At 36.4% G+C, this 25,807-nt stretch overlaps 1 protein-coding gene across 4 annotated transcripts; it reads right to left on the reverse strand.

Annotated features, from left to right (window-relative positions):
* Positions 1-1,565: 1,565 nt before the first annotated feature.
* On the reverse strand, positions 1,566-21,661 carry LOC103705263 (transducin family protein / WD-40 repeat family protein). 4 transcript variants are annotated; one of them, XM_008788914.5, is made up of 9 exons: positions 21,209-21,661; positions 19,736-19,802; positions 12,148-12,404; positions 7,811-9,311; positions 7,170-7,616; positions 6,897-7,091; positions 5,964-6,020; positions 2,111-2,173; positions 1,566-2,007 (listed from the first exon to the last, which is right to left on the reverse strand). In XM_008788914.5, exons 1-9 carry the CDS (start codon positions 21,238-21,240, stop codon positions 1,924-1,926), a joined length of 2,703 nt encoding a protein of 900 aa, XP_008787136.3. In that variant the 5' UTR covers positions 21,241-21,661; the 3' UTR covers positions 1,566-1,923. The 4 variants fall into 4 exon arrangements, with proteins under 4 accessions (XP_008787136.3, XP_088557180.1, XP_026659745.3 ...); XM_088701054.1 differs by having other exon boundaries at positions 7,811-9,250; positions 21,209-21,467; XM_026803944.3 differs by lacking the exon at positions 19,736-19,802 and having other exon boundaries at positions 21,209-21,425.
* Between the last annotated feature and the right edge of the window lie 4,146 nt (positions 21,662-25,807).

Genomic DNA, 25,807 nt, shown 5'->3' on the forward strand with positions numbered 1-25,807 from the left:
CAAATTTAACAAATATAAATTATAGCATTATTAACTTAAGACTTAATAAGTATAATTTTCAGCATTATGAAGACAAGGCAAATTGAAACTTCTATACCGAATTGAATCTCAAATAACTATACTCTATATCATCTAGTGTGATGTATTTAACTCTCCATTGGAAGGTTAAGCTAAGTATAGAGAGCTAGAACTTAAAAAAAAAACTCTTCAGATAGAGATGCAATATTTTGCGAGCTTACAGCAGTTCTTTTTGAGTTATCAGTATATTTGAATTTGCACACAAAATTTAACAAGATTTAGATTGCGGCCGTCTAAGTATAATCAGCTATAGCATAAGCCTCATCCAATTCAACACCTACCAAGCAATGAAAGCCATAAACTTGTAGCTTAAGATGCCCATCGAGTAATACCAAAAGAATTATAAATTCAACAAGGCATCATTAATTCAAGTTTGCATGTAAAACTCTTATAATATTCTCGTAGTTAAGCAAGTCTCCATGTGCCTAGGCTGTGGATATGTTAATATATAATATACTCTTTTCTGAACAAAGGACCAGACAACCATGGCAAGGACATTGAAGCCAGAAGGGTAGCCACTTGCCTTCGGCTTTCCCAGCCTGGCCTCGCGCAGAAACATGCAACGAACAAACAAAGAAGTTAATATTTATTGGATGCAGAGGGTCTTGTTGCAAGACCAGGACTGGACCCTGGAAGACCAAACTGGTGCACGCCAACGTGAGTGCACATGAAATAATAATTTAAGGCCTCGTTCCAAGTGCAGGCCACTGGAAACTTACATCACAGAGAATGGTAGCCTCCGATCACAATTCATAACTATGAAACCAAAGAAAATCTAGATTCGTTTGGCACTGCTAGTTGTTGTTGTGTTTTTATGTCTCTACAAATCAGTGATATATAGCATTTGTAATTGTATGGAGCTTCTGGACTTCTACCATTCCTTGCTGCCGAAAGCTCTTGGATTTAATTTGTTCGTGTCTCATTTTTTTTTGGAGAGGCTGGAGACGGAGGAACTGCGACTGTTTAGAGAGAGCTTCATTCCTTCTGCAGGTCAAGACTTCCATGCAGTCCTGTGTTTATCCTGACCAGTATATGCAAGCCACAGGGTTCGTGCAATGCATGGTAGGACTTTGCCTCTTGCAATGCACAGTTTACATGCACTGCATTTCAGTGCTGAGGATATGCTGCACCTTGGTGTATCATGCATCCGGAAGTACATGTATGCATCTCATACTCCAGATATGATGATGGGTCAGGTCAAGTATGAATCAAGGTAGATTCAAAGCTAGTGGTGATAAAGTCCTAGTCTCGACAGCCTTCGGTAAGATATAGTAACTTAGGTTGAATCCAGCAGGGCCGGTAGATCGACAGGAAACCTTAATGTGGTTCTGCAACATAGCAGCTTTCCAAGATTCCTCTACCGACCGAAAATTAAAAAAAAAGAAGAAGAATCTTAGACAAGATGAACAACAGAAGAGGTTTGATATCAGGTATTGTACTTCATAAATCTGAATATAAAAATCAACTATATTTCATAGTAGAAGGGGTTCGAAAAAAGGTATTTTACTTCATAAATTCGAATACAAAAATCATCCATGGTTCATTTTAGAACATAGAAAATTATCCACTGCTAGTAATGATATTTGAACAGCCTCATCCGCGACATCATGAGTTGATTGTCCCAGTCCAGAGAGACTGCTATTCATAAAGCAACATATAACTACTATAAAGCACTGAACAGCAAGCCTCACTCTCCCCACCCCTCAAAAAAAAGAAAAATAAATTAATAAAATGAAGAAAATTCCAATTGAATATCCATATTTAGGGAATACCAGCTAGTTAGAATTCATAGGCATGCCATAAAGGCATAGATCTGTCATTTTTATAAAACAAGGGCCATGGTTATTAACCTCCCATACTGGATGAAGCCTGCCTGCCACAAGCACGGGAGTGCTCTTCAGTACCTTCATCAGACTGCAATAAATTCACCTGAAGAAGAATTCCCAAATATAGGTAATTATATAAACAAGCTCATAAAACAGATGCAACAGTAAAACTTCGGACACCAGGATACATGAATAAAGAAAGCTACCTTAACAATCTCAGACTTAGCAAATGGGTGCCAATACGCTGCCAGGATGCTCATATGAAAAGCCTGCATCAAACGGCATAAGTTTATATGGTATAACATGAATCTATGGAACATGCATTAGGGCCAGCAACAACAAGAAAAAGGGGGGAAAAGTTCTTTCACTGTAGTAAGGTGACACCGCATGCAGTTTAGTTTGCTATCTTAGTATTTGATGAAGTTGCAAGGAGGCAAGTACATGCCCAAGTGAGCAAAATGCCTCAAGGCTGCGCAGTCAGATTATGGAAAATCTGTCACTCAAGCACTTCTAACAAGCCCTACACCATTTCAGTCTTCAGGAGTCCCCCTAACAGTGATAAGTTGGGACTTGAGTACAGAACTTTGCCCAATAAATCGACTATCATCATCTCTTTGAAATACAAATCATGACTTGTTAATATTGTTGAATTTATATGCTTATTATCATCTCTACTTGAGGATGCGTGTCATAGCTTCAATCTGGACACTAGTCATGCATCTGTAGAACCTCATATGAAGCTTCTTCCAAGACAGAAGAGTCCCTTCAGTGGTCCTAATTGGTACTGTGTTTAGGAGGATGGTCTTGTGCACTTCACAATCTTGCACAAAGGCTTCTGCAAATGGTTCATTTGATAAGAAAATTGGGTAGTGCTGCTCATTCCACTCGATATGCTGATGTCCTATATATTATGCAACATTTTGGTTTTTTCACACCTCATTCTGGTGGGAGCTCAGGTTAGGTTAGAGATTCTATTACTGGCTTAAGTGCTTTCGTCGGGGCTCCATACCCCTTCAAAGAGCAATAAGTAGGATACTCTCTCACACACTACCAGCCTACTGCAGAGTATCACAGACATTTCAGCAGGGTTGCTCGAGTTTGCCGGCTTATCTGACCTAAGCATGTTGTTGAGAATCACGTCATCTAAATATTGTCAAAACTGCATTGAAACTAGATAGCAACCCTTTGTTTTCATGCGAAGAAATTTGTGTTTGATGACCAACACAATACTCATCAAAACACTCTTGCTCCTGCATATCTAGCGGCTTGCAAACTTCTCCATGAAGGCCCAGACTACCACACACCAGTGCCAGTTCGCCAATAACCTACCATCTTTTAGGAGTTAAATTACAGACTATATAGTTGTATAGTCATAGGTAGTCATTTTGATTATTTATATGCACAGTAAACACATTTAAGTGTAATAACATCAGGGGCTATGTGCTGTTGTAACTTCATTGTACCTTTGTATCCAATAAATGCATTCATTAGGTCATTATAATTCTCCAAAACTCTTGTCTTCACGTCACTACAGCTATAAATGGTTCTTGTCCAAATAAATGGATCAATGCAGTAGGCAGAAATGAAAATTTTGTGCTGGTCTTCTTAAAAATTGGAAGGACAAATAATTCTAAAAGTACTGTTTACATGAAGGAACAATAAACATTATGATGGTAACAGGAGTCACAAAAAAATGAAATGATGGGAAATTAATCAAAATGACTGATCATGTGCTAGGAACTGAGTGATGATAATGACAACACCTCAGATTTGGAACTAAAGAACCAAACTCGAAACTACGGGGGGAACTGAGTGATAAGATAGGACCCTGGATCAGATTGTCAGAGCAAACAATGCTTGAGGAGAACCTAAACCATTAGATGCAGCTAGTTGGTAATGATTGCCTTAACAACAATATCCATATATCAATAGCTTGATTAGCAACTCTTTAAAGCCTAAGTTTTATCAGACTAAGAACACCTCGTGGCTGATGAATCAATGTATTTTTGTAGGCATTTCACTGGTGGACTTCTTTTTTTTTTCCAAAAGTGAAAAGTACCTCCATCCAATCAAGGGGAGAAAATAACCAAATGAAGTAATTATCATGGAAAGCTGACCATATGAATTTGCAACTTGCCTGAGAATATGGCATGAAAAAGGTTGACTTGAGAGAAATAAGTGATGACAGACCGATCACCTTAATGGGGAAAGATCAACTCATCAACCCCTTTATTTACTTTGTTTGTTGTATTATTTCTTACAGTGAGAGAACCTTACGGACTTCGAGAAAGAGCAGTAAAGATGATGCAGTACAATAAAGCTACACAACACCTCAGGCAAGCATTTGGATAGAATTTAAGTTTAGAAGCAAAGATGGCGTGTTTAAGTTCACAAAGATGAAAAATAAGATGCATGATGGTTGCATTTCTTCAATGGAAAAAGAATGAAGAGTGTAATTCTGTGAAGCGGTCTCGCACAATAACTTGGGTGGGTAGAACATGCACAATGTATCAGCAGGTAAGATGTGTGTGCGCCCACAAACAAATATAAGTTCATTGGTGTAAAAATCCCAAGCACTAATTATTGATAAGTACAATAACCAGCACTTAATGATCGGAACCCCTGTCCCTATCAACAGTACTTCAAGCAAAAAGAATGAAGAACTTTCGATCACTTCAAAGGGATTGAAACTTCCAAAAGCCCGCAGGCAATATCACTGAACAAACTGCTCAAATCTCTAGACCATAGAGCTTGTATATTTATAGGCTAAGATGGTTAAGTCAAAAATAAGACCTAATCCTATAAAAACCTAGGAAAAGTAAAATAAATAGACTAAATAAAAGATAATGGGCTTAGGCAGGCCAGTGGCTGTAAGTTTCCTTTTTGCAAGAACTGTATGATCTTAGTTATCCATAAAATGCACATGCATCTGCAGTACGTCTGTCCAGGATACAAAGCATGCATACTCTCCCACAATTTGTAAATCAAGTTCCTATTGGCAGCTATTCTTGTCCATAAATATGATCATATTTGCCCTATCCCAGTTTGCAAGTCAAATTGTTGGGGCACCTGTCTTTGAAAGTATAAGCACGAAATGGATAGCATTCACTTTAATAGGATGATCCAGCAACCAGCTAGAGTGGTGTGGATAATTAGAAGCAGCTCAGCATCAGATGCATGAAGAAGAATTATGCAATTCAAAAAGAATCTTTTTTATATTACAAAGAAAACAGAGCAGCATATAAGGAGAGCAACCACGATGACAAAGATGACAACATAAAAACAGAAGAAAGGATTCGGCAAGGAGTGATGGGGAACACCAAAGAGAATACCAGTGATCTCGATCAGTAAACGACAAAAATGTATCACAACAATCTAACCTTAAAATGCCTCTGGAGTGTAAGCCATAGAAGATTGTTATATTTTTGTACAACAATACACGTGCTCACCCATCCGTATACAAAAAACAAATCAGCATAAATATGCAAGCACATAGGTACCCACCTACTCACAAGCAGAATTTACAAAGTGCATGAGTCAATGCACCAAAATAACTAGTGCAACTATAACATACAATCATAGTTTCTAATGCAAGAAGATAGGAAAAGGCCGATTTGCTCACAAAATAGTACAGATGCAAAACAACATAATCTCTACTTTCTAATGCGAAATATGCAAAATTTTAGTCAAGAATTGGATAAGAGCACATGAATCATATTTCTTGTTAATGTGATAAAAATGATATCAAGTTATTCTCTGATGATTTAACAAATTCCAGCAGTCAGCAAATTTTAAGAATGTCCATAAATCTTTCCCCGTTTGAATCAACATAATGTATATGATCTCGCAACTTGATGACACTAATCTTCATCCGCAATTGGTTTGCTGCTCAGTTCTTAAAATAAGCAGGTTCTAGATGTTCAAGATGTTCAAAAGGTAGAAAATCCAAAGATATGACAACAAACAGACCAGAGATCTCGATAGAAGAAACTAAAGCAGTCAAGATATGCAAAACCAATAGCATAAGATCAAGGACATGCACCATATTAAAATTCTCACCCGGAATGGGTCACCCCTCAAAGATTGTACAAACATAGAATTTCTTGAACCTCTACCCTGCAAGGAAAAAAGCCACAATTCCATTAATGGACATAGACTGTAAATAAACATAACATCAATGTTTCATGGACTCACTTTTCTTTCACATAGAGAATTAGGTTTTTATATTTCAGTAAATTGTAATCGCTAACAATAAGAAGTCAGAGGTGATTTTATTTTCACTGCTACCAGAAACATATAGATAATCTTTGTGCTGTTTCACAAGGTAACAAAAAAAAAGTTACTATCCAGTTATTGTCCTTGCAACCTAGGGTCCTGGGAGAGGCGAACTGGGGACAGACCTAACCTTTAGCTTTGTTTTTTGCACAAACCCCATATCCGTGCCATTGCGCTTGTCAGCCCCTTTTACCATTTCACCAAGCAATTGTCCCCTCTGCTTCACAAGGTCTAACCCACCAATCCATATTATTAAGTTTGCTGTTCAAATCATATTCTTTTCAGACTAACTATGTAGCAAAGCTGAAAATATAAGTTTAGCATTGCAACACACCACATAAATATAATAACTATTACATTTAATGGTCCACTTGGATACATTAGTAGAACAATTAACATTATTATGATCAGAGCAACAGTAATTTGCCACCTGAACTAAATATTCAGATTCCATATGGACATTGTGAATTATATCAAGTTATCAACTTAAGACAACTAAAGCACAGTTTCACAGTTTTCTGCTTTAATTTGAATCATTCATATGCTCAGGCAGCATATGCTTTAATTTGAGTTAATAATTTTTTAAGACCATTTAATTTCATAATCACATGTATCATTAATTTTCATTTGGATGTCCAATTTTGCATTGAAATTCATTAAATGAATTGAAATTGCTATACAGATGGCAGTTGCAAAAAAGTTGTAGATCTAAATCACCTCCAGAGAAACATCTCTTAGCCGCCTTCCAGTTTGAGCACAGCAAATTCGGACAACATCCTCTTCACAGCTTCCAGAGATAATGTAGTCCCTTCCATTCATGTAGTATGATCGAGTATAATTTTGAGAACTTCCAGTGGAAGAAATACTGAATGACATGTGAAGCCTTCCATCCGCAGCTAATAGCTGCTTAACCTGCAACATATGCTCATTAAGATAACATCAGAAAATGTTTGAATGCATATTGTGACTCCCTGTTAGTTAGAAGAGTACCTCATTGTCAATGGCCGAGGCAAGCAGATAGTGATCATCAGGAGAAAAACACACCATCACATTTCCTTTTGAGCTAGAAGCTGAAAAACAGGGCCTTGAGGGTCCTTGCCTTAAGTCCCACATCTTGATATCATGATCAAAGGATGCAGTAGCAAAGAGAGTAGGGGAATGGTGTGCAAACTTAACAACATTAATATGCTCCCCGTGAAGATCTTGAAAAATTTGCAGGCGCCTTCCACTGCCTATGTCATACAAAGCTACATTCTTTGAGAATCCACTTGCAACAAAATATTCATCAGTTGAATTTACATGAACAGATGTCAACTGCTCAAAATCATCAAATGTGTGCACAGAAGCATTCATGCTGCAATATTGGTCAGTAACCGTTGATCGCATTTGACAAACATCGTACATTTGCAAAGAACCATTGTCGGAGCCAGCAATGAGCTTCCATAAGAAATAAAAACAAAAGTTATAATCAGGAAGATATATGAACTCCAGAAACAAATTTGGATAATGCAAGAATGCCAACATTTTTAATGCTGATAAAATAGATGCACACAATTAGGGATTTTAAAAAAAACATTTATCTAAAACTTGAATAGAGGCAGCAGCTAATGCTTTCTGCAGTAGTCACATACCTTGGATGGACAGTTCTTAAGCCAGCAAAGCCCTAAAATGCTATTAAGTGCTCCAGCTGAAGGGAGATAGCCAACAAGTTTCTCACTTTCATGATTCATAACAACAAGCTCCCCATCCAATGTACCAAAGACCATAAGACTAGGGTTACTAGGATGATATTCAAATTGCCGTGGACAGAAACTCCTAGTTTCTTCCTTTGACCCACTTCTGAACTTGGAAATTGGATGCAGATGGGGCTGTAAAGCAGAACTTACTTTAGCAGCAGAAAGCGACCTGGAGAAGGAATGATGACTTTCTCGACAATATGGCTGCTTTATTTGAGAATATTTCTGATAAAAAGCATTGGACCCCACTTCACGCCTTTGCAAAATACTGACAACACTCTCTTTTGGTTGTCTGTTGTATGGTACATACTCATAGTATTTCTTAAATATTGCTTTTGCTTTCTCCTTCTCGACATTTTTGACAGGAAAATTATCTAAAACTTTTAATTGTGGAAGTGAATATAACATATATTCTCTGTAATATTTCTCAAAACAAATTGGTGAAGAATGATGTGAAGGATGATTTTCTGGAGCCAAGTCCAAAGTCTCTGTAGTATTTTCTAAGTTTGACTCTCTACTTGAACACCCTTCTTCATCTTCAATAAATATTGTGTCAGCAGAGAATCGATTCCTATGGTTAAGTTGACTGTAAATTTCATCTGTACTTGTATGGACAATTAAACTATTATTTTTCAGACCTTCAAACATATTTGTGTTGCAAATGTCATTTTTCATTCTTGTACTAGAATATATGACTTCCTCAAAAAGCCTGATGGTTGATGGTACAGAAGAATGACCACTAGATGATATGGTAAGGTCTGATGTGTTTACTGAAATTTCTGAATTGGTCCGTCCATCCAACTCATGATCAGAATCCTGGGATATGTCTGTCCAGTTATCAATGCTTTGTGTATCACTTGAAATATCTAGGTCGCTTTCAGCTGATGATTCCTCAGATGTGCTTTGATGCAATTCATGATTTGTAAAGGAGTCATCATCAGAATATAGAGTGCTGGGACTTCTATCGATGCTAGATTCTTGCATATTTTGCAATCGAAAGTTCTCATTGGTCACAGAGAGTGATTCAGGGTAAGAGTAACAATGATGTGAAGAAGATCCGATTTTCTCATAAGCATATGAAGTCACTCTCTTGCCAGAACATGGCCCAGTATCATAGCAACACAAACAACTCTGGAAACGAAGTTCCACCAAGGAATGTAGTTTTGATAGTGCAGCACTTGTCATCCAAAGATTGGTAACTCTTGTGTCACACATAGAGAGCCGCATTAGCTTTGGCATGCAACTAAAGCAACTTGCATGGAAACTGGTCAGATGAACACTGAAGTCCAGTTTAAGAGTGTGCAGCTGCATGAATTTCCCGGTCATGTTGAGCTTCTGAATAGGAGAGAAGCGCAAGTTTAAAATCTGGCATGTTATCCCTTTTTGGTAAATATCACTGGGAATAGAGGAATTACATAAGGACCATAATTATGTCAGAATTACAAAATTTTTAACACAACCAGAACTACATTTAACTTGATATGTGATCAAGAAGAGCTGAAATAGAATAGCAAATTCTGATGGTATCCAGCAGAACAAAAATCAAAGTAACTAAAGCATGTAATGGAAAAAATATATAATAAAAAAATAAAAGATAAAAATCTGGCATTAAAAACATGCAACTGAGTTTGGAAGGGAAAAAGAATGAGAGACAAGGTATTTCTTCATATCACCAAAATAATCCTGGAAGTTTAGATAATATACCACAAAGAACTCAGAGACATATATACAATAAATTTAAAACATAGAAGAAGCTAGGAGCAAGTTGTAGAACTGTAATGAGAATCCTAAGCACATGTTAGATATTGAGTGAAGCTATAGAATACTGATCTATTATCTATTGGCATCAGTAGTTTGGCAGCAATTGTGACCAGTAGTTGACAAACGCATAATTTAATGACAAAAATCAGATCAAATTCTGTCCAATTTCAACAACTGCAAAATCAAATCAGCAAAACCATGATGCTCTCTTATGATGAATTTAGTGTATTAGCAATGAACAGTAAGCCTACAATCTGTGATTTCTGCTAAATTTGCATTTTAGTTCCAATTCATCTGAAGGAATATGGTGACTACTAGACTACATCACAGTAAAAACGCGTGATACTGAAAAATCATCGATAAGTAGATAAGAAGTAGCCTGCAAAATAATAATACTATGAAATTTAGAAGAAATATTTATAAGGCGAAAATCACTTTCATAACCAGAATTATTTATTTTCTTTGATAATGTGGGCGGAATTATCTTCAATACTCGCACTTGTCGAATAAGATCTCAGTATTAAACCATCAATTTAAAGAAAAAGTTACTAAACATATTATAGCTTCATATAGTAGGCCATGACAATATCACATCGTTTGTTAATATGATACATGAATTAGTAGTATATCTACAATTATAGCACACCAACATCAAACATTTCCCAGGTTATTTTTGCCATGATCAATCAAGACAATTTCGTTATATTGCAAGACCAAATTCTCCCAACAGCACTTGACTAAGAACTAAGAACTCATAAACTATCTTAATTCTTAACAATTTGTATAAAGTCCAAACCACTATAAGCGTCTCTATAAATAAAATTTCAAAATTAGCAACCAATCCAACAAAAATCCTCAAAAGGAACCAATCCCTGGCTTGGCGATTTGAGACAATTAGACAATTTCTTCTAGTTGTGATAGAGGATTTATGGAATAATTTTAACCAGCAAAACTCGACTCTGCCATGCAAACAGAAGCCAAACAAAAGAAGAATTTTTTAAATCTTCAGAACACTCAAGAGCAAGGCAGGCCGAGCCGGACCGAATTTTTTAAATCTTGCAACTCATTTTTTCGGCAGATAAGATGATAATTCTTTATTTGCATGACCTTCTTAAATTGGTGTGTCATGGTCAGCTTGCATCCATTGCTACTTAATCATCAGTACATTGCATGCCCGTAACAATGGCACTTGAAATCCTTGGGAAAATGATTCAAACTCAAGGATATTATTCCTTGATTTATTTAGTTCATTTATTCTAGCTTCCTAGGCACCTAGCATACAGCTGACAATTGCTTGATCAAGAAGGATGCACTTGGCTGCTGCACCATTTGAAATCAGTAGGAGATGAATATGCTAGGGAAGCTGCATGTACTGACATACGCAAGCACAGTTTTTCTTAACCAACCAAGGTGCATCAAACATCGGTCAAGCAGCCCACCTACCATGTTCATCCTAGCTAAATCAGGTTAAAATTACAACTTTCTCCATGAAAATGCAAGATCTGATGAACTCCATCCCTCCAGTACTCTATCCATTGTAGAGAGTCAGCTGGCTTACCTGACAACCTTTTCTGCAGCAACACTTCTTTTTAGTCCAAGCTTTCAGTGTTCTTGTACGACACTTCAGCTTATGTGCAAGAAAATCTGAATTATATAGCCAAACATAGGGTGCAACTTTAAATTTTCTTTTTTATGGTGCATTACAAAAGCCCCATAATCAACTGTATGCAGCCAGAGATGAGTGCAATAGAATACAAAGTAATAAGAGTAATACTTTTTTCCCTCATCTCTTACACCCCTAAGTCATATATATTATTTAATTATCAGTTTATTGTAACCATTTCAGAACTCCTTCCTCAATGTTTATAACTGTATTTCCAATCACTAGTTTTTCCACCTCAGCATATATAAGAATACCTTTTGCACCATCTTGTGTTTCTTGAACGCATCGCAATATAACCTTGTTCACTGAAACTACTATAAGGAGGTTGGGCATTATGATGTGCTAAAGCTAAAATTCTCTCAACTTTTAAACAGCAGAGGTAACAAATCTAATTGCAACATAGCATCTATAATAAAACTTGCAGTTCGAACCAGCTCTTCAATTCCCTGTGCCATGGCACTGGCAGCACCTTTATTTGTCTTCAGGCTTCCTTGGTGACCAGGTCACATGCATCTCATTAAATTAAACATGGTAATTTTTGCTTGGCAGATTACTTCCTTGTCCTCAATTCTTTTACAAGAAAAAACCATCATGTGTATCAAAAAGTAAGATATAGAAGGTTTAAATTCATGTCTAATATTCTTAGGAGAAGGATAGAAAAAAGACAAGGAGTTTAGTTCTTTCCAGCAATCAAATTAGCAGACCAGGTAAGGATGGAGTTAATGAATTGGCATAGTTAAATATAGTTTGAGAATTGAACAGAAAGATTAAAACCAAAGAAAATTTTAAGAAGTATAGTGAAACATACTGCAAAACATCTTTCCAGGATGACGAATCAACGAGATCAATCATCCGAAGCTTCTGGTTGACTGCACGAAGCAAAGACAGAACATATTCTCCATCTAACAAGATATAAGATGACTTCTGCCATACATCAACTGCATCAATCTCAGATAAATTGGACATAGATAAAACATCTATAAGCGGAGGAAAATCAGAGCTCTTTAACTGGTCTATGATGATTTTCAAACAGCATTCTTCTGCACGTGACTTCTGATGCTTAACCTGAGTAGCACAGTAGTATCAGAAACTATATTTCAAATGCTAGCAAGCATAAAAGGTAGAAGAAGATTTAATCACAATACGTTGCTAAAGTATATTTAAAGTCTGGATCTCTTTTAGATGACAATTAGTACTTGTAACTTCATAGAGTCAAATTTTTAAAAAAATAACTTATGTATTCAATTCCTTTCCAGAAATCAAATATGAGAATTTCATATATCAGCACTTATTAAAAGTTAAGTCTTTCAAGTCTCAGAGAATTCACAACTCTACATGTACAGTAAAGAAAAAAATAAGTTAAAAGTTTGTAATGAGCAATATAATACTTCTGCAAACTAGTCGCAAGATTCAGAATGGTATATCTGGCTAGAAGCAGTGCAGTGATTTGCAGATAGAAGCATTCTGTGAGAGGAAATCATGAATTTAACATAAATCTTAGCTAGCTTCCAACAAGAATGCCACTGTATGATGGGCATTGCAGTGAATATTATTCCAAAATTAAAGTGAAGAAGCACTTGTTCCATAGAAGTCTTATACGCTATTTGCTTGTACAGAAGAAAAAATCTACTACAGTTTCAGAATTCACAGATAGAGGTCGCTAAGTTATGCTATCGCACTGATGCCCCTGCATATATGCATAATCCTGGATGATGTAGCCAGGAAAGGTAGATAGAGATAATTCCTTTCTGATCGTTCATTATCTTATTGTAAGGCATCAAATGGCCATAAATGAAGTTTCACAATAATTTGTAAGGCATCATTATCTTATAAATTACAGAATCTGGTCCATAAACAGTGAATCTTAATTTGTGAAACTTATATGGACCAGATTATGTTTTGTACTCTTCACTGTTTATAAATCGTCTACAATCCTTGTTTTGCTTATTGATTCTAGTTCAACATTGTGCTTGGCTACAAGAATACTACTATATGTTATATATCCTTCTTATATGAAAATGATCAAAGTTTTCAGAAGTTTCTGGTCTTGGAAAGTGAATTTTGAAAAAAATGTGTGCCTTGAACGACTATCGGAGATCCAAATTTATCAGCATTAAGTCCTCATGATTTCAATTCATGTTAATATATCAAAGGGGATTCTTTTGACTGTAGTCATTCAAAGGAGTTCGTTAATCATTATATCGCCTGAAAGTGTAAACTTTCATTTGTTACAAATTGAAATGAAAACTTCTAGTCAATAATATTGTGACAAGTGACCCTAGCCAGCAGGAGGAAAGTTGCTGGCCTTCATGTTCTCAATTGAGACACCATACGGTGACCCGGGCCAGTAAAGGGAAAGTTGTTGGTCTTCGTGATCTCAACAGAGGCATGATGCAGTGACATTGGCCAGCAGTGGCTAAGTTGTTAGCCTTCGTGTTCTCAGTGGAGACATGATGCGGTGAATCCTTAACTAATGGGCCTATTGATCCATGAACCCCTGATCGGCAAGTGTAATAGTTGATCACTAACCAATTAAAACGATCGTGAGTTACAAAGTTTTGGTGTATTCTAATATATTTTTAAGTGTACCACAATGTATTTCAAGTGTTTTCAAGTGTATCTCGATGTTACACTACAACGAGTGTTTTTCATAGTTTTGCACGAAAGGCACGGGTTCTGATGATACCAGTTGTTTAAAAGCATTTTGATGCTTCAAAATAATGTTACGTTACAAAGTGTACTTATGGATATGTACTATAAGATAGATATTAACTATTTGAGTTATAAGCATGTATCCTTATCATTTCTATTGTTCTATTTTGGTTTGTACAATGTTGTTCACCATGTTTGGGTACTTGCTAAGTTGTGTAGTTCACTTAATTATCTACCATATTTCAGAGTGAGAAGCCTATTGACTTGGAGTACTAGAAGATTGAAAGCACTTTTGGTGTACGTAGTATGGGTAGCAATTTATGACTCGACCCGTCAACCCGACTCGCAAACAACCTACTTTAAATAGGCTTGGGTCATAAATGGGTCAACCTGTCTAGACCCATTTATTAAATGGGACAAGTTCAAGTTTAGATGTTTGACCCATTTAATCTGTTTTGACCCATTTGATAATTAGGTCAAGTCATGACCTGACCCATTTAACCCATTTAAAACCTGCTTAGCTCATTTCTATCTTATTTAACTTAACCTGCTTAACCTATTTAACCTGTTTAAATTCATTTAATATGTTAAAAACTCACTTAACCTGTTTAATCCATTTAATCTGACTCAGCCTATTTAGTAAATGAGTTATGCGATCGGATCTGGTTATCGGTTCAATAAGCAGGTCAGGTTCAAATCTGAATTTTTGACCTGTTTAATAAATAAGTTCATTCAAGTTGACAAATATTTGACCTAACCTACATCCAATTATCCAACCCAACCCGAGCCAATTGCCACCCCTAGTATGTAGTGAAGCTACTACCATAGAAGTAAAAGTTAGATCCTTTTGTGTATCTTAAGCGAGATGGTAGCTATAGAAGAGACTTGCAATAGTAAAGTCATGAAAAGGTTTGTAATTACCTACATTGAGAAAAGGGGGATTTCCATGAGAGATTCTTGATTTAGATAATTTGCAGGTGTTGCAGCAAATCATTGGACTATCAGTAAAATGTAATAGCATTTTCGAAAAGAAGATGGGGATGAGGCTTTGGGATGAACTAGATTAGTAAATGATATGCGCAAAAATTGTTAGAAAAGGATTGGTTTGATTAATCACTTTCTCAAAAAGATTATACAATAGTTAACTGCATGATAACTGGAGAAGTACAGTGGTTGTGATTTAAAGAACATAAGTGACATAGAAGATTAAACAAATTATTGAGGGATCAAACTAACATAAAATTGTGGAATAGATGATCAACATGTAATAACCTAGGACCTCACCCAAAAAGGCTAGCTGAAAGGTATTTTTTTGAGTTCCTTAGTCTTGTATAAGTACCCAAGATCTCCTCGGTAAATAACCGATGTGGGACTAAACACACGCCCGCACGGATCCTCACATACTCACCATGATCAAGCCCTGACGTCCTCATCGAGCTAAGAGTTCAAATCCATTCAAATCTAATCACAAGCACCACGATCGGCCCGTGGTCAGCCTCCATGAACTCGTGTTGTAGTGTTTCCTAATCTATATATGCTATGGATCGAGTTCGCTCTGATACCATTTTTGTCACAACCCAGGACTCCACCCAAGCCTGAAGGTATTTTTTTGCATTTCTTAGTCATGTATAAGTACTCAAGATCTCTTCAGCGAATAACCGATATGAGACTAAACATATGCTCGCACGGGTCCTCATATATTCTCTCCGTTTAAGCCCTGACATTTTTGTCAAGCTAAGGATTCAAATCCATTTAAATCTAATCACAAGCACCATGATCAGCTTCCATGAACTCGTACTGCAGTGTCCCCTAGTCCACATAGGCTATGGGCCGAGTTCGCTCTGATACCATTTTTGTCACAACCTAGGATCTCACCCAAAAAGACTAGCCGGAAGATATTTTTTGGGTTTCTTAGTCCTCACACAACATATCAATGAACTAATTTAGTTCCAAACTAGTAAGACCGATTATTCAAGATGATCTCATTCTGAGGTAATTGGTGTGCAGAATTGAGGAGTTTATGAGGAACTTTCATAAGGCTTTCTTTTAATTGTAGAAAAAAAACTGATAAATTATTGCTAAAGAATAAGGTGTTTGTTAATTTTATGTTATGTGGAGGCTATTAAAGAGATATGTGGATATTAAGTATAGTATGATAACAAATAGTTTGGTGTTGAAAAAATTCCAATGATAGTGGGTCATCCAAAATCCGGTTATAAGACCACAATAACTCTTAAACTATAGAATTGAAAATACAATTATTACAGGTGGTGACCTGGGTAGTTGATAAAGCAAGAACACCGAGGCAAGACTCTCCAAGACCTTATGCATAGATACATATATAAAAATTGAACCTGTATATGTATATGCATATACATAAATCTATTTTTGCATGTCAACTGGTATGCATGTGTAGACATAAATGCATGAATATGAATATATATGCACAACATTCTTATATACATATGTTCATATATATAAATACATAGACACATGTGTCTGTACATTTACATACTGTACTTACATGCATATAGACTAGGAAGGATAGATTAAGAAATGAAGATATTAGAGGAGTTGTAAAAGTTGCACAAACGAAGGAAAAGTGAATTGATAGCATGAACATAAATAATGAAAATCTCTGGAGACTCCTATAAAGAGAGGTACTTTAGTTTGTGCTGACGTTGTAAACAAAGAATAGGAAGGCCTAAATTAATATGGATGGAGATTGTGAGAAAAGATATGAAAAAACTTAAGAGTAACATCACAGGTGGCCCTAGATAGAAATACTTGGTGAATGAAGCTACATAAAGATGACCACAAATAGTCGGGAAAAGGCTAGATAATTATGATTATGACTATGACACATACATAAGGGAATATAAAACTAATAAGGGAGTATATATAGGAAGGGTAGATAATTATGATTATAAAACTATTTTGTTTACAAAAATGACGTGGATGCTAATAAGGGAGTGGGATGTATCAAATTGACCACCAAACAAGTAAATAATTAATATACCAAAACTTTAATTTTAAACGAGGGACCATGAGATGTGAATTAATCAAAACCCTAGACCAAACCTAGCTTCCAGCAAGGTTGATCAGTAGGGGAGAACAATCTCTACCACTTGAGCTTAAGTAGGTGATACATGTCATACTTCTGTTAGTTTTACTCAATCGTTTGGCATAAGCCATATAAACTATAATGTATCTTTAAAGTGATTTTAATTGTTTACATTCACCATGTATGCCTTAAGGTGTGCCAAAATGTCAATTAATAAAAATAATACAAAACTCTAATAACATAGATGAAATAATTGAATCAAAGAATAATTCAGTTCCTCTCCATGAAATGAGTCACATAAGCACCTAGGCAGCCACTTAGGCAAAATCTATTAGGGCCACCTGAGCCATTTGACAACTATGGTTAAGAAACAAAGAAAAGTGCATATATGCAAACAATGATGCAGCAGGTATGATGATGTTGAGATGGACTCGCACAATACCAAGTATTAGAGGCAAAAATAAATAATAAGATTTTGGATTTCAAGACAAGGATGCTTGCTTATATACAACAAATTACATAGGAGGCACAAGTAAGAAATAGGAAATGTGGATGTGCTCGTAGGGCAAGGGTGGAGCTAGTCCAAAACGATCTATTGTGGCCAAATTTAAATACCGACTTACTCTTTCATAGATATACAAGATGAAGCAGGAAGTCCAATTCAATTCCAAGTAGTGGGGTTCCGGAATCTTCATGATAAAATAGATAAAATAGGATAACGAAGATAGGACAGTACCAAGCAAAGTTAGTGCAAGTGGTGTTTATGTTCAGTACATATGTTTGATGTCTCGATTATTTTCTACATTTGTCACTATTATTTCCATGGATCCATCTACTATAATTGTGATTGCCATTGGTTTTACTGCTATTTATTCACTGTGTTCTTGTCTTTCCTTTTCGATAGCTCTAGATTAGTAGTGGATTAGCATCTAGTCACAGCTTTTTGAAAAGTCACTATGAATCCTTTGGTGAAACATTTTGTTTTAAATTGCACATGTAGCCAACTTTAGTTTAATGTGGACAAAGCTTCGCTTTTGGTTTATGGAGAACCAAAGAAACATGTCAATGAGAGCCCTCACAGTAGACTTTCTAAAGGCTAACTCCTAATACATATAGAACTCCTAGTTCAAGCTAATGAACTGAAGTGCAAGAAGGAATATACACCTCACCTCTTGCTAAGTTGCATCGCTAGTAGAATCTCCTTCTCCATCAACAATTATTTTCCCCCAACCAAAATGGGACGCAGAAGGATTAGAAATTCCATGAAACATTAATATAACAATCACATGATTAGTTTTTTTACATTATTGTAACTTCTCCAAGTTGAAAGTTATTTCTTTTCAATCTTGCAGCAAAAACTTGCACTCAACTTAGCTCAGCATGTGAAGAGACTCAATGACTGAAGGCATCACTCAGAACTTACATGTCTGAACCTTCATGGCATCCATCATAAGCTATCTCAATTAAAATTAAAACAAAACGCAGGGTTCCAGTGCACAACGTGCAAATTCAGATCCACAAAAACAGAAAATAGCTTATTTACAGAAGAAAATATTCGACACTTAGATTAATGTTGAAACAATTTAAGATCATGCAAAATATTCAAAGATAAAAAACAGCAAAGATAAGAGCTTCCTCTTGGGAAACTAATCCGTGAGTTCATTTTTAACAAAAGATATTTTAGATGCCACTCAAGAAACAGAATATCACGAAGAAAAGAGCTTTTTCTAATACAGAAACAACTTATGATCATCCAAAATCTTCAGAGATTGGAAACAGAACCTTTTTTTTTTCGGGGGTGGGGGGTGGGGGGGGGGGGGGGGGGGGGGCAATGTTGGGACAATGGTGGATTAACTTTTTCAGAAGATAATGCCACTCGTGACTCAAAGAACATCAATAATGAAGTAAAAAGCCCCTTGCAGTTATTATTCCCTTTCTTTCACCTATCATATTTAGGAGTCATAAGAATAGGTGATTGTAGTTCCCTATACTTACTATCTGCTAGCCGCAGGGGGGAAAATGAAGAGGAAGAAGAAGATGTCACCCCAATGAACCTTACTCAGCAACACTATTCCATACATATGGAGTCAGCCTAGAGGTCAAGTCATGTTATATCAGAGTTTACGGATCAATAGAAAGATACAAAACCAGATAACATTTATCCTCTGGTTTTCAGCATATGACCAGCTCAGCTTTTGGTGCACAATGTATCCATATAAGTTGTCAGCTTCCTCCTTTTTGGTTTCTCCCACAGAACAGCACAGTCAGTGCACCAGCAGCTTCTCATTCTTATACTTTTTTCCCAAGGTTTTCATATGCACCTCTAGTTCTTGAAATCACCAAACTACATAATTTATGGCACCACACCAAAATTAAATAATAAGCCAAGATATAATGAAAAGTGTTGCATTTTAAAGTACCACTGCTATATATCATGTCATTTTTTTTGTGTCTTAAACTCGTAAAAATGACTTTATGATTAAATGGAGATAGGATAAAATGCTAGGAGAATTTCAAACAAAAGATATGAAGATATAGGATGCGATGGTTATTACGTTCAAGAACCTCAATAAATAGAATAAAGTAGAACTTTATGATATAAAGCAAACAGTCATGATGATCAAAGTATTCAACCAAAAGAAATGGAGATAAATAAGGTTCTGTATGATGAGAAAATTACTTTCAAGAAACTCGATAAAATAGAAGAATTAGGTAGAACCTCCCGCTTCCTACAAGCATTAAGGTACCTAAAGAACAACATGGAGAGTTAACTAATCTGAAGCTTATCAAAATCAGCATAAGATTGATAAGAAAATGGTTTACAGCAAATATATAAATTACATAAAAGTTATATTATCATAACTAGCGAAGTTGTGAAACTTGCTAAGCGAAGTCCATACTAAATTAATGTAATTTACTTGTATATTCCAAACTTTAAGCACTTGAAAAAGGTTTAGATATATCTGGGCATAAAATTAGTTCACAAAACCTAGAGCTAGATATATCTTTCATCATTAGTTTTTCAGAAGGAGTTAACATCCTATTATGGAAGAGCAGAATTCTTGGCAACAGCTCGTCAAAGAGAACACATTAAAAACACAAAATTAATCATCAACATCAACATACAACCTGTGTGAGGGCTGTCTTGTGCACAAAAATATTTTAAAACAAGGTGTAACATTCTGAAATAGTATATTAGCGCATTTATGCAACTGAACAACTAAATAAGCTGCCAACAACAAGGCACTGGCAAGGCCGTGCATGCTATCCTTGAATGCCATGGCAAGACATCCAAATGCCCCCCAAACTTATTCCAAAAATTGATACAACTACAATCCATTCCATTGTAGAAATCTACTTTAGAAATATAGAGTTTTGCGGCAGCAATATAAGTCTCCTGTGAAATTCCAGCCATTTTCGTGTGGGAATTTTCCATTATCCTATTAATCCAACACATTCTCTAAGTACAAAAACGTTCAACACGACCCATATTAAACAACTCTGTCTTTGATTTCACTTAGGGCGTTCTTGGGGGTAAAATATCATGGGAAAGTTCACACATTCCCGGGTAAGTTTCATGCTCCCCAAAGAATGGCCCTTAAGTGAGTTTGCTCCCTCATGAATCCTCAATTAATCCTTTCAATCTGTCTCTTGTCGCATTCACCTTTCTTTGTGGCCCAGGCATGTACATGATTGCTAAGCTTGTGAAGAAACCGAGCATGAAAGCAATGTCTACAGACTCGCAAGAAATGCATCAACAAATGCAGCAGAATTTCTGTCTGCACTCACAAGACGTCTTTTCATCATTTATGAATTCTTCCCCATTTGTTATCTTCCAATTTACCACATTGCTTCATCAAAAACTAATCTCTCTCAACAATTCCTTGCGGGGAAATCATCCCATCAAGACTTATCCAAAAATCACACTTTTTCATCATTGTTTAACAAAACCATACCCTATCCTCTGAAACAATTAATTCTTCCAAAAGAAACAATGGAATCGACAAATCTTAAACAAATTACACGATTTATTTTCCACAGTGAATATCTCGAGAAATTCAAACAAACAACAGAAGCAAAATATCTATCGAAACCCAATGCCAAAAAATAAAAAAAGAGTAGGGATGAATAAGATAAGAGACTCATGAGCTACCTGGCTGCCAACTGGGAGACATCGGAGGCCATGGCCGATTTCCCACCTCTCCTCTCCCCTAAGAAGAGATGTCGGCGAGAAGAAATGGGGAGGCCGGAGAGGTAAATGGATGGCGAACAGCGACGAGTGCCTTCGCGAGTTTCGCAGTTCTTGGGATAAAAAGCAGAGAGGAAAGCATCTCGTTAGGCGTTTTTCTTGCATTCTAAATTCTAATAGTACCGAGAGCTCGACGTGAACTGTTCGCTAATCGGAGAACAACGGCCGAAGCGGGTCTGCCGAATTTTAGGTCATCATTGGAGTGACCGGACCTACCCGACCAACTCATCGATTTGGCTGAGCCGCTTATCATACCGCATGGCATGGTGCAACCGAATTAGTTAGACTGGGCTAGGGTTTGGTGCCATTTCTTGAAACAACCTTGAAGACCCAGTATATTCTCTCTTTTTTTCCCCCTCAAAACATTAGATCGATACCCTTAGCAATAAGCACTATCTAAGACAATGACTAGGGGTAGTGGTTGTGCCTATAATGTACAATTCTTATCTTGTTACAATTGATGAATGAAGCCTTTTGCATGATTAGCCGATGCTTAATGGCATTTATTCTAAAGTAGTTAAGCAAGACCTAAGCTCAAGTTTGAGGCACAAAAGTGTGATTAGTCTTCGAACTTGGCAAAAAGATATAGTAGATGTTGTGCCTATGATGTGTGTCTCAAGATCAAGTTTTAGGTAGTAAAGTCCGATGAATGAAATATATCGAGTAACAAACTCATAGTAGTTTAGGTTAGGCCAGGCTGAAAAATGTATCTTAAAAAATTAATAGAACTGAATTTAGTAGTAATTATTAAGGCTAGATTTGGATCAGACTTGAATGTTGACCGACCTATTGCTTTTTAATATTTTCTCTTTTTGTTTGAGGAGTAAAGGATGTTAGTGGGCAAGACTGCATTAGATTGGATTCAAACCTGATTTTAGCCCATGATCATAATCTACAAAATGAGCATGGATAAGCACATTGCTCAATCCTATTCAGCACATTATAACGAACGAGCGAATCCTCTCAAATTTGGAGATCAAACTTGACGATCAAATTCTGCATTCATGGTCATCCATGTATTGCCAAATGACATCGAGGCCTATATTATATATGTATATGGCCCGATGCATCACGGCCATCCTGTAATTCTGCTGAGGACCAAACTTGAGGGGATCCAAACTAGATATGAAATGAGTTTGTACAAGTTCAGAACTCAAAATCTTTTTTGAGGGGAAGCTGAGAACTCTAACTTGAGGCTCCAAGCTAATTTACAAGAGGACGGCCAGCAAGCATAAGTCCAGCCCCTCTTATAAAGTTATGCAACAATATAGTACACATAAACAAGGTTTAAAATCTCATCCCAATTCATGTCTAAATTATATGTTCATGTCCTAATTTAGCTTATAGACCCAACGGCTAAGTCCAGCCCATTTTTCAACAGGCCATATATTTCATTGCAATTGTGATTCGTCAACTGTAGCAGTTCCAAGAATCACTATAGAAAATGTGCAAAAGAAATTCTTGTGAGTCCCTCTATCACAACCTAGTGTTCTCACACTACAATGATCACGATGAATAATATTGTAACAATCCAGGACCTCACCCAAAATGACTAGCCGGAAGGTATTATATATTTGGGTTCCTTAATCCTGTATAAGTACCTAAGATCTACCCAGCGAATAACCGATGTGGGACTAAACACACGCCTGCACAGGTCCTCACATACTCCTCCCGTTCAAATCCTGACGTCCTCGTCAGGCTAAGGGTTTAAATCCATTCAAATATAATCACAAACACCATGATTGGTCCGTGGTCAGCCCCAATGGATCCGTGCTGCAGTGTCCCCTAATCCACATAGGTTATGGGTCGGGTCCGCTCTGATACCATTTGTAACAACCCAGGACCTCACCCAAAATGACTAGCCGGAAGGTATTATTTGGGTTCCTTGATCCTATATAAGTACCTAAGATCTACCCAGCGAATAACCGATGTGGAACTAAACACACGCCTGCACGGGTCCTCACAAATATGGAATAGCATAAAGGTTTCTCTCTCCCAAAAACTTTTAAACTCCAAAAAATTAAATATCACATATTTGACTATATATCGTACAACTACCAAAAGACTAAATCGATTAAGATACTAAAATTTTTATAGAAATTTATCTCTATTGATACAATAGTTGTGCGCATCCGTTTTTTCTTTCTCGGTAAATGGGTGCGGTGCATGCATATATAACTAGAGGCGTTAGCTAAATATAAAGCTGCTATATTCTTATTTTTGATAAGAAATATCATTAGGTAATATGGTTACAAAATTTATATGAAGTAACTCGAGAGGATCATCAATCCATACTACTTTGACTCGAAACCATCGAATTTTTGTTCCCGAGAGAAAAAAAAATCGAATTGTTATTCCTAAAGTGCGCCACAAGATCTCCATATCTTGGCACTTGTGTAAAGCTATGCTTATTACAAGCTTTAGCTGAAAATCTTAGCATCATCCATGATATCCCTGCATGAGTAGTTTGGTTCTTGGTTCTGCAAGCCATGAATAAATGTTAATGAATCTCCCTCTAGACCCACATTTCAGAGATCTATGCTAAGGCCAAACAAAATATTTTGTCACACTGGCCGAACTTCAATACGATTCACCTAATTCAATCGTTGTAATAATAAGATTACCTCTATGATTCCTTGCAGTTACACCAATACCTGCTTCCATTCTCTCAAAAAGGGTTGCTTATCCTTCCATAAATACACAAGCATATTTTAACCTACAAAAAAAAATCTCACTGGCTATACAAAGGTAAATAATGGGCCTAGTAGATGGGCTTACTATGGCACTATACTCTTGGCCCAAAATTGTTCAGGCTTGGATTAACCTTGCCGTAACTCACCATGGAATGCGGGGGGAAAAAAAATAGACGCAGATATGGGACCCACCGCTTGTCTTGGGAGACGGGGAAGAAGAGGAAAACCCTGACTTTGACTCGTCCTTGGGATGCGAGTTAGAGACCGAGCCGGGACTCAGACGCAGGAGCTAGGACATCCCGAGTTCCAAGGTCACGCTTCCTATGTCATCACACGCTGTCTTTTATTTTTAAGGCCGGGGAAACCGCACTCAACTAGGAACCCTGACCCAACAATCCCACGTGTCTCCCATAACATCGCGATAAATGGACCATAAGAGGTTATTTTTAATCGCGAGTCTCTTTTCTAGTTCACAGGATAGGTCTAATAAAGAAGCTTTTTCCCTTTTTGTTATCAAGGAGATCGGATCAGAGAACGTCACGTCGAAGGACCACTGATCAGACGGTCTGGAGTTCTCGCTGGTACACGGAAATAAAAAGCTGGTGCTTCTTCTGGTTTGGATGTACCTGCTGAACATCTTAAGGAGATGGCAGAAGAAAGAGAGCGAGTGGAATGGCTAGGAGGTGGATCTCATGACATCACCCAAGATATGGATGGTTGGAGTTGTCGTAGGGAAATCTCGAGACCTTTACCCATTGGAAGGAACAAAAAAATTCATATGAGGCGGAAAAAATTCATGGCATCATTTTTCATCCTTATTTTCTAAACATACATTTTATGGATACATATTATATAATCAATAATATATATAAATAAATTAAACATCTATCAAATTAATGCATATCTTTAAATATATTATTACATAATTTCGATAATATGATATTCATCAGTATATAGTACACGACCAAATAATACATACTTAGTAAATTAGTCACCTAATAATCCAATACATATCTCCAAATAAATTGATACATAGTTTTTTAATATCTTAGCTATCAGTACATACAACATAGCTAGGTGACATATATTTATCGACTTTCTGATACATACTGAAGCCTCTTTGATACACAATTAGCAGTGGTCCAATATATATACCTCCAGATAATTTGATACATAATTTTTGGAACATATTTTTTTATCTGTACATGCTACATAGCAGGTAAAACATATCAAGCAAATTAGTCATCTAATAAGCTAGTGCACATCTCAAAATAAATCGATACATAGTTTTCAGAATATGGTGTTTATTAATACCAATACACAGTACACAATTTTCTGACTTTGTCTAATTTACTAAGTATGTATCACGTAGTTGTTTACTGTATATTGATGAACACCATGTCCTGAAAACTGTATATCAATTTATCCAGAGGTATGTATTGATTTGCTAGATGATTAATATTTTTAGTATGTCTCATCTGGTCATGTAGTGTGTACTGATAAAAAATATATTATGAAAATAAAAAAGAAAGAGAATGTCGTATTTTTTTAATTATGAGATTAACAACATCATTAGTAAAAGAAGTCTTTGGCTTTAGGTTTCGACTTCAAGATGGGTATTAAAAAAATAGTAAAATGAGAAGTACGTCCTATATATATTTTTTGATGCCTACTCCACATTTTTGTTATGCGCGAAGTGTCTCCAGCATTCCTAGCACCCGACGCAGAAATAATTTTTTAGAGTTAGCATTTTACAGTGTTTTGATAAATGAAAGACAAGAATTCAGAACTGTTAAAATGTTTTATTAAT

The sequence above is a fragment of the Phoenix dactylifera genome, chromosome 7 (genome assembly GCF_051530095.1).
Source record: "Phoenix dactylifera cultivar Ajwa chromosome 7, Ajwa_hap1_PhDact_Kaust_v1.1, whole genome shotgun sequence".
In the NCBI taxonomy this organism is placed as follows: domain Eukaryota; kingdom Viridiplantae; phylum Streptophyta; class Magnoliopsida; order Arecales; family Arecaceae; genus Phoenix; species Phoenix dactylifera.

Coding starts and splice junctions, on each gene's coding strand:
- LOC103705263 (XM_026803944.3), bottom strand. CDS start 21,409: ATGCAAGAAAAACGCCTAACGAGATGCTTTCCTCTCTGCTTTTTATCC. Junction 7,617..7,810: donor TTAAGAACTGTCCATCCAAG/GTATGTGACTAC, acceptor TTCTTATGGAAG/CTCATTGCTGGCTCCGACAA. Junction 6,021..6,896: donor TAAGAGATGTTTCTCTGGAG/GTGATTTAGATC, acceptor TTTTCCTTGCAG/GGTAGAGGTTCAAGAAATTC.